The following is a 17,405-nucleotide window of genomic DNA, read 5'->3' on the forward strand; positions in this document are numbered from 1 at the left end:
AGTTAAAAAGTTGAAGCACCATGCCGTCTTTCCAGTGCTCGCACAAAACCCCTGGAAAAAAAATCCTTTGTTAGTGTTCCCAGGCAGTGAGTGTTTGATGTGTACATCATAACATATACAGACTTAGCCGGAGTTCACAGGGACTAATGAATTTCCGCTCAAACCATCTTGTGTCATTACGAAGACCATTGCCCTAATCCACTTACCTTCTGCCCAGAATCCTCCTATCAATAAAAAAGGTATCATTTTACTCTCCCTGAGGGCTGTTAAAAGTAAAGAGCCATCCTGTTAAGACTTCCTTTCATAGAAGGCAGTGGTTTTGTGCTCTTTTGTAAGCCTCTAATCCCTCTGTCGCCATCACTCGCCCATGTACTGCCCTACAGGAAGCGACGTCTTGCAAACCAAACCTGCAGATTTCATGTTGTGAGTGTAGTGCAGGATTCCCGGATTAGTCTAAACACACGCTTGTTTTTTTTTTTTTTTTTTTTATTAACCTTGGGTATAGCACTTACTGTAGCGTGGTTTGTGTGTGTCTGTGTTTAAAAAGGCATTTCTGTTCAGCCTCCAAGTAACACGTTTGTGTTTGTCTGCGTTTCTCTTGATGGTTGCTAACTGAGACTGAACTGCAGAACAAATCAGTGTCTGTGTGTATAATTGTGAGTGTGAGTGTGTATGCAAGCACATGAGCATTTGTGTATAGCCGTTGGCACAGTGCTGTGTAGTTAGGACCCAGGCCAACTTCTTCTGGTGGAATTTCCTGTCTGAATCTTGCACCCCCACCTCTCCTACTCCTCTGCTCTTCACTTCCTTATTTTCCTCCGTGCCCCACAGCCCCCACCCTCATCTCTTTCACTGCCTCTTTCTTTCAAGGCACGACAAAGTCTTTTTTCCCTGAAAATTATTCCTGGCCTGGCCTCTTGGGGTATTATTATTATTATCATTGAGTACTTCCTCGAAGTCATGAGCCCACTCTGCTCTCCACTTTAGCATGGTCCTAATCTGGGCCTTCATTTGGACATAATGAGAGAGTGCTTTTCCTTCTTCTTTCTCTGAGTCATGAGACTCGAAGGGGCCTTTGTTAACATTGAACACCTGGCATTGTCTTTAGTGGGAGATCAAACTGGAGCGTTAAGATGCAAACTAAAAAGGATGAGATGTGGGACTCTTCCTGCTGCTTGGCAGGATGTTTGGCACGTCTGGTGCGCCTCATTATGGGGGCTAGGAGGCAAAGATATGTTCAGTCTTAAAACAAACATGTTACGGGAGATCTGAGCAGATAAAGTCCAAAAAAAGGACCAGTTAAAGGTCCCTTTTGACTGGACTGATTTATGATATAGGAGTTAATGATAAATACAGAGAACCAGTGGGCTTAATAAGTTAGTAATAGTTGACTAGTCTTTACAGGCTCTACAGGCTCAGTATACAGTATGTATTGTGTAAGATGTTTGTTCAGGTTCAAAATAGATAATAAAGAATATGTAATACAGTATATTATAATAATAATTACAATATTTAACTGCATGGTTTTCAAAGTTTAAGACTTCACCAGTAAGGGTGAGCTGTTTCAGGTATTTGAAGTATGTTTCAGGAAGTCAAGTTTGAGTAGTATATCCATGATTAAGGGCTTATCAGACAAGATTTTGCAACTTGTTAAAGCCGTAATGGTGACCATCCTATTCTGTGTTTTAATGCGCATTGCACTTGAGACAAGCTGTGCTAATACCATCCAACTGTTTTTGACATAAGAAGCCCAGGGTGGAGTAACCCTACATGCCAACGTACCCAAAGGGGGCGGACTGGCAGTAAATCAAGAAACCGAGGCGTGTGAATCTTCCCAGCCATGTACCTGTTGGTAGTTGTCCCTGCAGCCCACAAAACAATGCAGCTGTCTTGGTGATGGAAGGTCCTGCTCAGCCCTTATCACCCCCACATTCAGCAGCACCAACCTGGGAGGGAGCAAGGGGAGAATTCAGCCTCTGGAGCTTCTGCTTGGTACTGTTTGTTTTAGTGTGTTTGTGTATATGATTCACAAATCGATTGACCATCAGCCCTTATTGAAAAAACATTCACCCACTGTCTGCTGAGACTGGTCTTTTCATTATCCAAAAATACTTGGAAAATGAAAACGAAAAAAAAAAACATCAAGATGGAGCACTTAGCACAAAAACCTGAACTAAAGCAAAACAGCATGGTTTGAAGCTTTACTTTACTTTACGGTATGTCTTAAAAAAAACTATTGAGCTGGTCTGACTTCCAGCAGAACCTTGCTGTCTGGTCTAGTGTCCTTGTCCTGTACCCTTCCCTCCCTCTCTACCAGAGATGTGCCAAGCAGCACAAGCAGGGGCCACCCCTCAGACAAAGCCAGAACTTCTGGCTCCACTTGTGAAACAAAGCTCAAACTCCTTTTCCCAGCTCTCAGTGCCCCATACTCATTTACTGGGTGCCTCTTTTGGCTTTGCAACACACAAGCTGACTCCGAATTGGCGGTCTGTCGCACAGACAAAAGGGAGGGAGGGTCACTGGCTGAGTTCCAGCGGTGTAGATCTTGATAGAAACCCAGAGCATGGGCCTTCTGAGTTCAAAGGCGAGATGAGACAAGGAGAAAAAGGAGGCATGAGACCGATTTTTACAACTCACTTTGTCTTCATGGTCAGTTCTCACTGTTCTCATTGGGTTTTGTCAACCTTTTTGCTATCTTATTTTTCAGTTATTTGTAAAAATCTCAGAGTGTTTAATACCTACCATGCGAATGGGCAAATCTGCGTTATCTTCTGTAGTGCACATCCCTGTAAAAATGATCCCAGCAAGCCCTTTGGTGGCACAAATCGTGTTTTAAGCTGAATTTGAAATGTTGAGGTTTGATGGCTAGTGTGTTCTTTCAATTTGCAATCTAAATGAAAGTTTAAATAAATAAATAATTTTGTGGATGTAAAAACTGTAAAAACCTTCCAGAAGAATATTTTGAGTAATTCTGCCGCAAAAACCAACATAACAACATCTCAGCAAATGTTATGGCGATGCCAGGCCCATCTGAAGTCAGAGGTTTCAAAGGCAAAACAGTCATTGACGGGTAATGTCTGCTCTTAAACAAATTCCACACCAGTCAAATGTTTCACAGTTCAGAGCTGCCTTCAGGGAAACTCTTTTTCCCAAGTCACGTGTAATCCCATCAGAATTAGCTAAGGACAAGATTGTACAGCGTCATGGTGATTGCCCCAGTCACAGTAACAAAAGGCTCAATCAGGGTTAAGTAGCAGTAATGACTGTCTTTGTATCTGGCATCGCCTAAAAACAACATCCAGCATTCTATCATAGCCTGCAGGCACGGAGTCCTGTTACACCTTGTTTTCACGGGCCTGACTGCAGTGAATTAGACAGGACGCATTTCAAACAGGAAGGTGTTTTTAAAAATGCAAACATTAAAAGAAAATCCAATAACTAAGCTGTGTCCTAATTCCGTGTGCTGAAATTTATAACAATAAGTCATTTGATGTCTTGATGAATTCCATATAATTTTCCTTCTACTCAAACATAGCTTAATAAAAACAACATTTGATCCACTGCGTATTTTCACTTGCTTATACTTTTCCCCCCCATGTCATCAGTGAAACACACCACTTTCTACGCAAATGTTTCACATTTGAAGCCCCCCAGTGGCTGAATAGGCTTAATCAGTCCCTTTCCTGGCAAGCTTTTAATGTGAAAAAAACAAAACAAAACAGTAGATTGTGAGTTTGGTGTGGCGACAGGATAAAATGTAAAGTGGAATTTGTTTAAAACGTTTAGTAAATCAAACAGAAACTTAGGAAGGACTGTTGTTGCTCTGATTAAATCAGGGATTTAGAAATGTTTAGAAAAGGCTGGATTTAAATACTCTCAATATGTTGGCATCAAGTTGGTATGAAATAAGGAACCTACCACTCCCCCGATACCAAATGGTAGTGTTCCTCTCATATGGACCTAATGATCCATTCTCTCTGAGCTTTGACTTTCGACCTCCGTGGTCCCAGGTCTGCTGGTGTGTGTACGGTCAGAATAGAATAGAATCCTAATAGCAACTACAGATCAACCCAAGGGAGCTGCTTTGCTTTTCTCTCTCTGTCTCTGTACCCCCACAGTGAACACACACAACCAAATTTTCACCATCAAGACAACTGCAAAGTCATCTGAAGCAGTGGCTTGTGGTTTATTTTTCTGCATCAAGCATCACGAGAAACTGTGGAGAATTACCACACACTTCATCTATGATTACAGTTCTCCTCCTCCTTAAATCAAGACAATAAGGTCCCCCACTCACTCGCTGTAATGACAATAATTAATGATAATCCACTGTGTTGCACTAATGAGATATGCCTCAAGCCATCAGACTATTTATGACAGGAAATGGTGGATTTGGGCATTCTTTGTCTGGCACATAAAAAAACAAACAAAAAAAAAACATTCATGGTTGTGTAAAACCTGCTTTGGTCTCTTGGACACAGAGACCATTAATGAACATACAGTTCTTGGGGCAAAAGCCACAGACAGTGTAGGTTTCAATTACTGGTGGATTACGGGAACTGTAAAATGGTAGTTGGATCTCATACTGCGTTTAGGGCACTAGTCAGTAAACTACATTTAAAGTGTATTTGTCTGTCTTATACAACTCTAAACAATGCAGTTCTCAACGCTGAAACTTTTTTCTCTCCTTTGTACTTACAGGTGCCCACCATCTTTTCCCCACTTTTCACACACCTATCCCGATCGACATGCGGCACCATGAGGGCCGGTACCATTATGAGCCACACCCACTCCACTCAATGCATGGGTAAGTAGCCATAGCAATATTGCAATATTTTATATTATTATTTATATTATATTTCAGTTATTTAACAAGAAGTTGCCCAACAGTGGGTGACTTACATGATAAACTCATCCTGTGGAACAAAACATGAATCAAGCGGACAGGACTTTATTTTAAATTACCGGAGATCCAAAATGTGTAGAATTTGGGGGAAATTTATATACAGAGACAGAAGCCGTCTTGAATATTGGCATTTGATGGAATTTGGTGCTCGATATAAAATATGATGTGCATGACAATTATTACTATAGGACAGTCCTTTATTCATCACACAGTTATGTGAGAAAATTAGGAATCTGCATGTTTACAGGTTAATAAAATAAAAGAACATCAGCTACATTTCTGAGCATCAATACTCCAGAATTGAGTTTAGATGTGTAAATTAATTTGTAAATTTAAAACAGTACATTCACAAACTGTGCATTAGTAAATAATGTCTTAAACATGGAGACAAGTCATTGTGACTTGTCAGTTTCACTGGTTTCATTGGTTTGTCTCTCTGAGAATTCTCTCTGAGAATTCTGAGAATGTTTTGTCCTGTTGGTCAGCGCTCGAGGCTTTTTCTGAGGTTTTCTGAGGGAGTCTGATTTTGTGAATCCATTCCTTTCAAAAGACTGGCTCATTTTGATATTTGTTTGTTTTTGAGATGTCAGCCTGGGGGTAACTCATTTTATCTGTGAAATAATCACTGTGGGGAATGATAGGGTAAGATAAGATTTGGATCAGAATCATTCAAACTCCTTGCTCCTCCCCTCGTGACATCTCTCCGTCTTGTGTGTGAAACACAGCAAAAAAATTAAAAAGAACGGCTCGCAACTGCGACTCAGTTCCTATCATTCATTTTAAAGAGTTGATCAGTATATTCAGTTCATTCGTGAACGTCGCAACTCTAATAGACAGAGCAAGAGGCAGAATGAGATGAAGAGAGACAAGCCACATTTGTACCAGTACAAGAGGCTGTTAACATTACCGCTCCTATCTCCTTTCCAGATATTTCATGGTTTGGGCCTGCCAAGAAACATTGTCTGTAGTAGAACAACTCTGCTAAAAAAAGCCAGTCAATGTCGCAAGAAGTTTAAAAATTATCTGCTTGAGAATGAGTTACAGCAATAAATCTAAAATTCTTTTACGCCCTACAAGAGAATAATAAAGAACATCATCTTAATATATGGTTCGGATTAGCATGTTTGAAGTCCAGTGGTGCGCTTAGTTTTGCAACTTGTATCGTGACCTGACCTAAAAAGAACACATTAATTTGTTTTCTGACTTATTATTGTAGCATTACCATAAAAGACTGGCCTTCTTGACATAGCCAGACCTTCATATGCTTTTTTAAAATATTAGAACCCAGGAAAAGAACCAGGGAAAGAGATCAATAGAAGTTTGGTGAGAACTCTGCTGTTACATTTAAATTCAGCAAGATCAGGTGATACACAGTGCAGGCAGAGCTATTCATCACCGGCATAGCGAGGGAAAGGAGTGTGGGGGAGTGTGTGGCTGTGCACCCGGTTTGTTGTGATTAATGTGATGTGACTCTGACAGAGTGCTCCCCCTAATTCATCAAGGCCTTGATCTAGCTGTCTTTTACCCAGCGCGTGCCAAATTCACCTAATTACCGCGCCATCGCGTAGAAATGGAGCAGGGTGTCGGTGCGGGGCACTTGGTGGCAGCACTTTGTCAGTGGCTGGTTGCAGAATGCCAGGGTCGCCCTTCCTGTCTGAAGGATCGTGTTGACGCCTTACAGAGCCCGCTTCATTACTGTTTGCGTGTAACATAATACATTCTGCAGGTTATTCTATCACAGCTGTCATAATGCAGACAATGCAGCACTATTCTTTGTTACCCGCCGTGCTTCTTGGCAATATATCGCAGCAAGCTAGTGTGGCTCAATGGGCCAGGGTATCTCACTGGATTTTCATTTGGCATTAGCGGTTTGTGTCATTGCAAGCTCCATGGTGACAGTAAATACTCAAATAACCTTAGCTCTAGTCTTATGCTCTACATTGGCTACACTCCTGGTGGTTGCCATTGAAAACCTCTGGGAAACAGCTACATGCTGTGCAGTGCAGGTGAGTATAACCAGATGTACATTTGCAAAACAAACCTGAGTTGTTCTTACAGAAAGAGAAGGAACTGTGTGAAAAAAAAAAGGACTTGAGAGAGTTGTTTAGATCTTGGAGGATTTAGACACTGGCCATTTGGCACAAACGCAGCACCCAATATCAATGCTGGAACAATTTCATGGCAGGAAATGTCAGACACAATTTGATGATCGCTATCTAAAAGGGGGTTCCAGATCCTGACAAGTAATCTAAATATGAGGCCTTGAAGAACAAACTTGGAATGTTTAATGGTTCAGTATGCATTAACAATCTTGTCAGTGTGACTTGTACATGTTTTTTCAAACCTGACTGTGGAGAGGTGTTGGCTGAGAATGGCAACGCGTCTGTTCAGATTCAGTTCAAAATCACTGACACACATTGAATAAACTTTAGTTGCCCAGCTTTTACCAAGGTAAAACGGAGAATTTTTTGTCACATTTCAAAATGCTTGATCCAGGATCTCAAAGTAGCAACTTCCTGACTGTGAACCCCTAATCTTTCACAAATTTAGGTTTCCATTGAGGAGCAACATGTCATATCCAAACTGATTCTGCAACACATTAGAAAGAGCCTTTCATGTGATGACAGTAGAACTTAGACTAACATACTGTACTCATGCGCTGTCTGCTGAATATTGTGGAGTCGGACATTTTCTGTGTGAACCCACAAGCAAGGAAAGCCAGCCACTGTGCCAGCATGTTTGGCTGGGTAATTAGCATCCGAAATCCAACCTTCCGTTCCCAGAACCTCAATGACAACGCAACGGATGAGAAAAACAGATCCCCCGCTCATTCCGCAGCACGTATTTATGCTTTTTGGGAAGCAGTCGGGGGCAAATTGCAGCACTGAAAAGTTGAAATATGCCCAAGGTTTTTGTGTGGCAGAACTGTGGCCTACGCCGCCCCTGTACACAAACAGATGTGGTCCTGCTAACCAGGCAATCAGCCTGTTCAAGGCCCACAGCCCCACACCACAGAATGTGTTGATTAAACACAGTTTACAGATCTACCATTTGGGTTGATGTTGTTTTTTCCCTTCATTGTTTTGGTTTGGTTAAAATGGGGAGGGGAAGGGCGTGGAAACAGTGGAGGGTGGTAGGTAAGGGGGGGGGGGGGTTGATTTTTGAGCCTGACGATTCGTTGTCGTGGTTTGACATTCATGTTGTTATCGTACGTTCTTTCTTGTTGGCTGCAGCCACTACTCATCGTCACAGCTAATGTTTGAATTTGGATGCTCCCTTGAGTTACAGCCAGGAATGTGCTGCTCAAAAGACAAGGGACCTATCAATCAAAAGACTGGGATGTTGCAAATCAATGGCCTGAATTTTTCACGGTTTATCGCATGGTCTCCACGTAATTTTCTTGCACTCAAAAAGACCAAATGGTATGTGACAGCAGTGGAGCTGAATAATGCGTAATTACCCCCTGTATAATCCCATCTCATTTAAGTATATTATCCCATCGTCTGACACAGTTCTACTGGGCCCCTCCTTTGTACACAGTCCCTGCTTCTCAGGGAGTATAGTATCATATTGTGTCCAAATCCTCAGCATCCTGATCAGGGCCCCAAAAACAACTATGGCAGGATCTTAGCATATCCCATGTGGGGTAGCCTGGTGATTTATCTTGATCGCATTGGCTGCCCAGTAGTACAGAAGGGAATGTGTTATATCATAATTCATCCCACCACGAGCCAGTAGGGAAAAAGCCAGAGAGGCAAATACTAACTTGTTGGTCAGTGAGGAGGGCAGGGAAGCAGGCAAATAGGGAACTTGAAGTTGGAGTGTACCTATATGACCTCATCTTGAAAACATGTTAAGCAATTAAGATGGATCATAGATCAAGTTAGCACTTGCAGAAAGAAAAAGATAACTTGTGGAAAATTTAAATTTTCACATATAGTTTGAGGCATTCTTCCAGATATATTAGATGTCTAGAGCAGTTAGCAAAAAGGTTGCCGTGTGGATTACTGCACACTCTTTAAGTTTCGTTACAAAGAACACCCATTGCAAAATATGCTTGTGGAACTGGGTGGAACTGAACTGGAACTGAAAGTCCACCAAAGTAAAACTTGTTTTGTTTTTACAATTTCTACTGCCTTCATTTTTTGACTACGTATTGGTTGTGTTTGACATTGGCTTAGTCTTCCATTGACTAGAATCTAAAAAGAAACGGTCTATCACATTTTTCTTTGCCTCACCACTGAGTGTAATGCACTCTGCCTCACCAGCAGTCTAATATACATTCACTCTGGTATGCGCTTACTCATAGGGTTACTCATATGTTCAACAAGCTGCACCTTGTCCAAATCACTTTTTCTCACAGCAGCGTTTTAACAATGGAACAACAGCATGTAATCACACAGTACAGAACACAGAGACAAATAGCAATTACTTGACTGAAAGCACATACTATACACATATACTGGCGCATACTGGCTTCTTCTGCATTGGCTTATTTTCTCTCAGTCTATCTTTATTTCCCAAGTATTATCAAATGTCAAGGCACCTTTATCTGTACGGTTTCCCATGTCTTAGTCTATCTCCAACAGGACAGCCACCCATAGTGTTCAGGTTTGATGGAAGTTTCTTTAAATGGCAACTACTGATTAAGACACGGGGCTCTCACAGGGCTCAGAGCCCCTCCAAAAGCTTTCTATTCATCTTCAGTGACTGAAGCCTCTGGAAAACACACAGACTTCAAGTAACATCTTGTCAGTGAAAGGGTGGACCGACAAGGCTTCAATAATGGTACCTGCCAGACAGGACTGTTATTTGCAGCGCCCTGACAGGCAACAGCAGTAAATTTAACCTTATTATCACAGCTTCATATACAATGTTTGAGTGATTTACTGCAATTGGAGTGGTGTGCGTCAACAGGCTGGTTTGTTTGAAGCCAAGAAACAAATAACTGTTGTTGATGGATGTAGGTTTAAAGTAAAATGTTGTTAGGTTTGGTAGTTTCTTCTTAAAACTAGTTCACTCTGCATATTTTCCTCTTGGTGATCATTTAACATTTAAGGGAACTCATATTACCTTATGAGTAATGTATATATATATAGATATAGCATATATAGATATATATATATCTTTCTTATCTGTGCAGTAGAGCTAAACTCCTGTCCACAGACCATTAAAATGTGTAAATGAGACACGCACTGTGTTAAAATGTGGGAAACAGGAAAGCGCTGAGTGAGGGATGAGCAAAATTCTGGACTGGGATCTAAAGATAAAATACAATTTTAAAGTAAGTATCAGTATCCTTTGCAAAGTATTAGAACCATACTTATGAAACCTAAATGAAATCTTACATCCGCTGTGATTCATTGTGAAATCAGCATCAGTGCTGGATGGAAGTAAAGATGAAACATGCTACACAGATTCTTGAACTGCCTTACGCAGGTGTTTCTAGGCTGTTTAGTTCTTCTAAATGCTGGGAATCCTAATATGCAATCACTCTGATGAGCTTTAAGTCACCTAGACTAATAAGAACAGTACCGGTGCCAGCTTTCCCAGGTAGTTCATCAGTGAAGCACCCGAGCACTAATTCGAAGAGGCAGTGCCAACCTCTCTGTATGCTGCTTAGAGGCGGACCAAACGAAGCGTGTTTTTGTGTATGGAGCGTCTGTTTCTTCTCACTTTCCCCTCCTGCCCAGAACAGAGAGCTCTTTATAGTTGTTTGTAGGGGAAGAGTGGGCCCGACGGCAGAAAGTTGGCCCTCAGACAAGGCCAGCAGTCTGCAGGCGCTTACTGGAAATGGAGCGAGGGCCTGGGCAGGGCTGTGCCGGGTGCAGGTTGGCGTCCACACAGAAACAGAAAGAGAGAGAGTCTGAGCGGGGAAGCCTTAGATGATGAGGGTGGAGGGGGTACATCTGGGTCCTGCCAGGTCTCTGGCCTACCTTTCATAGCCACAGACTCCTGACAGAGTTTTCTTGAGACGTATCAACCACTCTTCTACACACAAACTTGTGCTTTATAAGCTTGTCCCAGAGTCATCTTTAACTGACTTTAACATAACCGTATTGGGTTGATTAACCATTCTTTACAGTTTTCTTACACATACACACATAGCGTATCCAAGCTACAGTTATTTCTGCCAGGAATTTAAACCACATGCATAAACACTCATTTGTTCATAGCGTCCATTGAGCTGCTAAAGTGTAAACTTAAACAGCATTTGCTCTGATCACTCACAAGAGAACTATGCCTTTGTTTTTTTTATTGCATTCTATGTGGCTGTTGTGGACAGATTCAAGTAAAGAAGTAAGACAAAGAAAAGTGCTAAAGCAATCTTTGACAGATTTCAAGGCAAGCATAAAGTCACTTTACTTTCTCACTTTACACTGTAAAGCCGTGCTAGCTGGAGTTAAATCACCGAAAAAAAGACAGTGAACTGACCTTAAGCCTGTATTCCATTTATGCGCCTGTAATGTTTTACTCATTTCTTACTCAGACTCATTGTGTGAGGCCTTTCTCCACCCCACTGAGAGGATTATAGTTAGTCACTAGTCTGGTAAGGCAGAACCCCTCAGCCTTCATAGCTGACCGTACGTTTTACAGTCATTTCCTTTTGACTACCTGTGACTAATTGATTAGCAGTTCCTTGTGATAACAGAGAATGAAAAATGTTGTATCATCCCGTTGGACTGTAATCCAGTAATCCACTTTCATGAAGACCATTCGCTAATAATCAAATATGTCTTGCATATGTTTAAACAAGTTTCTTTATCAGTTCATATCTAACTAAGTGTGGTGTTCTGGCCATGCCATCAACAGTATTTGCTCGACCAGAGTGCAGTCTTAACTAAAATTGCCTAAATACGATTCCTGTAGATGTGTTTTTTGACACAGTGTTCATTTATAACTAGTATAACTAGGCTCTATTATTCAATTTATACAGCTTAAGTTTCTTACTGATGGCTGAATTTCTTGAGGTTTTTGCACCACCCACCAAAGACCACTTATCAGAGCAACATAAGTACCACTGCCCGTTCAGAGGGTTGTGCCAAGGCCGGGAGACGTTTTTATCTAGAGCTCAGATCCTTGGAGTTATCAAGAACTACAACACTCACGTCTCTGTGTTTATGCAAGCAGTGTTGCCAATAACTGGCCAGAGGGGACAGATTTATTGCATATGCTGATTTGACAAGCAGGCTGACAGAGAACTTCAGACAAGGTTTGAGCCATAGGTGACCTTAGGCAGCTACGTAAGGTTTTGAGCACTCATCTGTGTTCTCTTATCATGCACCATGTAATACCTGAGTTAAGAGACCCTGCAGTTTTGCCCACCCAAAGAGACAGATACACTTTCTTGTAGCCTCACAGTTGAAATGTGGTCTTGACTTGTCTGTAGCTTTAGGGCTTAATAGAAGAAGGTGAACAAAAAGGGATTATTATGTACAGTATTAGCTGTGGGACTGGGGTAGGGGGAAGGGTGCAATTGGATTGTGTCTGCAGACACTTTTTTGGAACGACAGAAGTTAAGGCTTGTCTATGAACATACCACTGAAGAACAGTCACAATGATAATAATAATTGAGCACAATGCAAGTAATTAAAGTAAGGATGGCTGCCTCTACTGATCTCATACTGTCTGTTTTACTCTTCCCCTTAATCTTTGACCCTCCTCCTCCAAACCCTGCCCACTTATTTTTTTTTCCCACTGTCTGCTATCTCTCTACATTTGTACCATTTGTTGAATGGTTTCTAATTTTTACTCTCTCTCCACAGACCTCCAGGACTGACAGGCAGTCCAGTCATCTCTGATATTTCTCTGATCCGCCTATCGCCACACGCGGCGACTGGTACGGGTGAGTCGCCATTCAGCCCTCCACATCCTTACGTCAGCCCCCACATGGAGCACTACCTACGTTCGGTACACGGGAGTCCCACCCTCTCTATGATCTCAGCTGCCCGAGGACTGAGCCCCGCCGAAGGTAAGATGTCACGCACACACTTCACAGTAGCAGCACTAAGATGTTAGCTCGGGTGTAATATGTGCCATTATAAATTCATCAGTAATTGTAACTTATGGTTTGAGACATAATAGCATGGTGGCAACTTTGAACTTACTCTGTAAAGTACATTACGGCATCTCACTGGATTGCACTGTGGAGTCATTTTGTATTTTCCATTCTGGTGTGTCCAAAGGGTGGTTTAAGCCCAATAAGAAAAAGTTTATATGACATGTTGCCTGACAACATTAAAAGCAGCAAAAGCTTGAGAGAGAAGTTAAAACCCTGTGTCTTTCACACCTCAGCCAAGCACCTGGCCAATCACAGTGTGAAGTGGGTGTGAATGTCTTCTTGTCAGTTTCATTAAACTACAGAAGTGTTCGGACACAGCTCCCCAATCCACCAGAAAGAAAGAATGGGTTCCCCAAGATCTTTGACCATCTGACAAGCACTTAAGAAGAAGGATCCCAGTCCAGTAATTCAACCTCTCAAAGTAGAGGGCAAATTTTAGTTTAGAAACCTCTTGCAGTAGAATTACATATATACACAGACATGTAGGTACAGACATTTAAAGTACTCATCATTTGAAAGCTCTTGGAAAAAAAGTAGAAATAGACACAGATGTTTCTTACATGCCTATACAGATGGTTAACATGTAAACAACTTCCTGTTAGATTATAATCACCATTATCCATCTGCAAGATGGGAACACTCATGCCTTAGTCTTATTATGGTGTATGTAATGTATACAAACTGAAGGCTAAACTGCAAGTGATGTGGAAAATCTTTCAAATGGAAGCTATTCTGTAATCACTTTGACCAGCTAACATTAAGGAGGTGAGATCAGAGTTGAGTGAGTTTAGAATTTATGTATCCTGTGCACTATAAACCAACTCTGTATGCTTGGCTGCAGGTCACCTCAATTACACAGACTTCAGTTTACACAGCTGATTATTTAACCAACAGTGATAATTAGCCTTGCACCTTATACATTCCCCTGCTGGAGGTACTGAAGCATACCTTTCATCAAGCAAGTGATGGTGTTTTTGCATGTGTGCGCATGCTGGTGATTTGTGGCTGCATCAGGGACATGCTTTGCGGTGCAAGCAACTTGCCTGCGTGTTTGTAGTATTTGGATAGGGAAAACCATGAAAATTAGTACAGACAGACACTTGATGTGCATGAACTAAGTTCACACAATGTCCCAACTGTCCTCTCTACTACTGTTCGAACAAAAAGTTGAAGAGGAGAGGAGTCAAAGACCTGCCGTATGCACCAATAAATCACCAACAACACGCTGTTGGCAAGTAATGTCTCCTACCTTTCAAGAGAAGAAATGCGGAAGAGATGCTGTCACTGATAAAGTGGAAGGGCGTATGGCACCAAATGGAGGGCACTCTGCTGCACTGCAAAACATAAAGTCTGTGGAAGCATGGAGTTTAGTGGAGCATGTGTAAACTTCTGATAAGGATACCTGGGTGCCAGGCATGTGTTGAGGGTTATTTGTGAAACCCAAATTGCTTTATCTAAAACTTATTACAAAATAACTAAACTAAAACAAAAGCAACTGGACTTGTTGAAAGTTTTCTTGATGACATTTCCCACTCATTTAAGTGGCTTCCTCTGTTCAAAATGACTGGTGTGGACTTTAAGTTTTTCTGGATTGTGGGAGGAAGCAAAGGCATGGCACATGGATGAACTAAATTCTTACCAGCATAACGTTTTTCTGGTTTTACTGGGACAAATGAGAGTTTAGCTCCTATCTCTCAACCCTCTGTAGTCATAAGTAAGGTCACACATGCAACACTCACACACAAAATGCTTCTCCGCAGAGGTGGTAACGTGATTTGGCATCCATGGAGAGACCAAAGGAGCATGCCTGGGTCGCTGCTGCAGCAACACATAAAAAAACTGTCTGTGCTCTGTTACCGCAGCTATGGACTAATGGGTTCTGATGGATCCATAGTTTTGCTTTATGTGTGTGATTGTGTTCGCGGATATGTGTGCAGAAGGTGGTTGGCTGTAGTATTGCTCCCCAATTGTCCACAGTGATCCCAACCCCCACTCGCTCATGGAAACCACCATGCATATTAATCCACCATCAGCCCACACCCCTGTCTCCACCAAACACCCACTGGGGAAAGGAAGGGGAGGAAGCAGGAAATGGGGGGAAAGGGGGACACAGGCACACTTAGATGTAGGAAAAAGTAAAACCATCCATCTCTCACCCTTATGGTTCTTGACATTTTTAAATGTGGCTTTACTGGGTGCAGGTGTTAACACATTTTTATGTCAACATTAGTTCTGCTCATGCAGTGCTTAAGACTTCCTCAACATTATGAGTGAATATAACTGTGTGTGTGAGTGGAAGTTTACTTATATCAGAATTGGGGACTTTCATCAGCACACACACCAGTTGATTGGGGACGCCTTTCCCTTTGGGGACCAAAACCACCCTCTCCGATTAGATTTAATTTCATTTGAATTCAGTACGCTCCAAAATGCACTTCTGTCTTAAAATCTCCACCGTCCCTAAAAGGGACTTTTTCAGATTTTTGTGTATGTGTGTGACCCCCTCTCCACCCCCTCCAAGGCAATCTGTGTGTAACTCCTCACTGTCCTTAGTGTGTGTGTGTGTATATGTGTGCGTCTACCTCTGTACCGTTCACTCTGCATTTGACTTCAGCCTGTCAAACATAATACATGCACAACACTAAATAGGTGCAGAATTGTGGTGTTCCTTCCCTTTCTAGCCTGCCTCTGCCCCGTTCAGTCTCTTCCTCAGCTTCCTTTACCCTCTAGAGATATTTTCCCATAACTCAGAAAGCCTCAAAGACATCAGACATCTTTTATCAAAGGCCTCATGCCCCCAGGGCATGCACACAACCACAAATCTGTAAAGCAGGCATTCATGTCCTCTGTTGAGTTGTTCTTCCAACCTTTCTCTTCATGACTTTTTTTTTTTTTTGTTATTCTGTCAAGGCCTATGTCAAGTGCTGTCTGAATTTATTACTTCATTATAGGAACAGCAAAAGCCAAAATGTATTTTGCTCAGCTCGTTGTCAAAGTTACTTTAAAAGCCTTGCTTCACAGAGTTATTATGATCACGATAGTCTGAAGGATAAGTGAGAATTCTAACATGTTTTCCTTCTGGTTAGTCATTTGTGCAGTATTCTATTATAGGGCATAGCATTTTCATTGCTGTTGTTTATCATTTCAACAAGCAGCAAACTTCTTCTCCCCATCTCTCTTCTGCTACAGTCACCCACGAACACTTGAAGGAGCGTGCCCTGTTCAGCCTCCCCCCACCACCACCTGGGGCCAACCCTACAGAGTACTACCACCTGATGGCCAGTGCCAGTCAGAGAAGTCCTTATGGTGACCTGTTGATGCAAAGCGGTGCGGCAGCTGCAGCAGCAGCGGCAGCGGCAGCGGCTGCAGCTCATCTACCAGATTACATCAGCCCTCTCGATGGTGAGGAAAAGAATGTTTGCTATGTTACTAGTTGAAACCAAGATGTTCAGTTACCGCTGGGTATTCATAATACGAGGATTACTTGAGAGATAAAAAAATCTTTGTCCAGTATCATCTGTTTTAATTAATTTCCATATCAAATCTACTTACTCACATGCTCCCAAATAAATGCAGCATATTTGGTTTTCACTGGTAGATTCTGACCTCTAGAACTGAGCAAGATTGTTGAGAAGAATTCTAACTGTTGGTCTTGCTGAAGACCGCCCGACAGACACTAAACTTCACATAAGTTTTGTTTGGACTTTGACAAAGGTTTGGCCTTTTATTAACCTTGAACCAGATCCAAATCTGAACCTGTGAGGGTTTAAAAACAACCAACATTATATGTCAGTATGATAGTTACATGTCAAAAATGATCTATCTACCATGCTTGTGACTTTACAGCATATGCATGACTTTAATCCCTGGTATACATAACAACCGAACTTAACAACCGTCTTGTCCTTTGTTCTCAGCACCAGGCATGTTGATACCAACCTCTTATTCTTACTCTTGAGGCTTTTTCGTGTAAGGTTTGCCCACATCAAAGGGAGTGATTTTTACACTTGGGGGGGTCAAGGATAGTTGAGGGTGCACAAACATGAAATGCCTGAAGGCCAGTAGCTTGTAAAAACACCTTAAAGTCTGTCGTTCTGTTGGTTTATGTTGTGTTTGTACTATTATTATGAGTCACATCCTACAAAATAAAGTTCAGGGTAACCATAAAAGGAGCAGCATGGAGGGAATTTGGCATGAGAAATATCCTGATAGCTTTATCCCTGCTCTGTATCAGTGTCATACTCTTAAAGCAGGGATTAACCTCACGGGCTGCATGCAAGATTAAGAGCTGGGAGTGGTAGACCATTTTACCAGCTGCAGGTTAACGGTGACACACAAATACACAGAGTGGCAGACAGAAATTTAACAGAAATTAATGCTCACAAACAAATTCACAAAGGCCAGCCTATTCTCCCAAGCTGGTTAGAACTTTAGTTC

General features: G+C 41.9%; 1 protein-coding gene across 2 annotated transcripts in view; it reads left to right on the plus strand.

Moving 5' to 3' along the window:
* Positions 1-17,405, plus strand: part of gli2a (GLI family zinc finger 2a) — a 73,413-nt gene that overhangs the window by 36,838 nt on the left and 19,170 nt on the right. For both annotated transcript variants that reach the window (XM_084545160.1, XM_084545161.1), the window contains 3 exons: positions 4,702-4,807; positions 12,673-12,878; positions 16,158-16,370. In XM_084545160.1, coding sequence (XP_084401286.1) covers positions 4,702-4,807; positions 12,673-12,878; positions 16,158-16,370 — 525 coding nt within the window. The remainder of the gene's footprint in view (positions 1-4,701; positions 4,808-12,672; positions 12,879-16,157; positions 16,371-17,405) is intronic.

The sequence above is a fragment of the Chelon labrosus genome (assembly GCF_963514085.1).
Source record: "Chelon labrosus genome assembly, chromosome: 5".
Classification (NCBI taxonomy): Eukaryota; Metazoa; Chordata; class Actinopteri; order Mugiliformes; family Mugilidae; genus Chelon; species Chelon labrosus.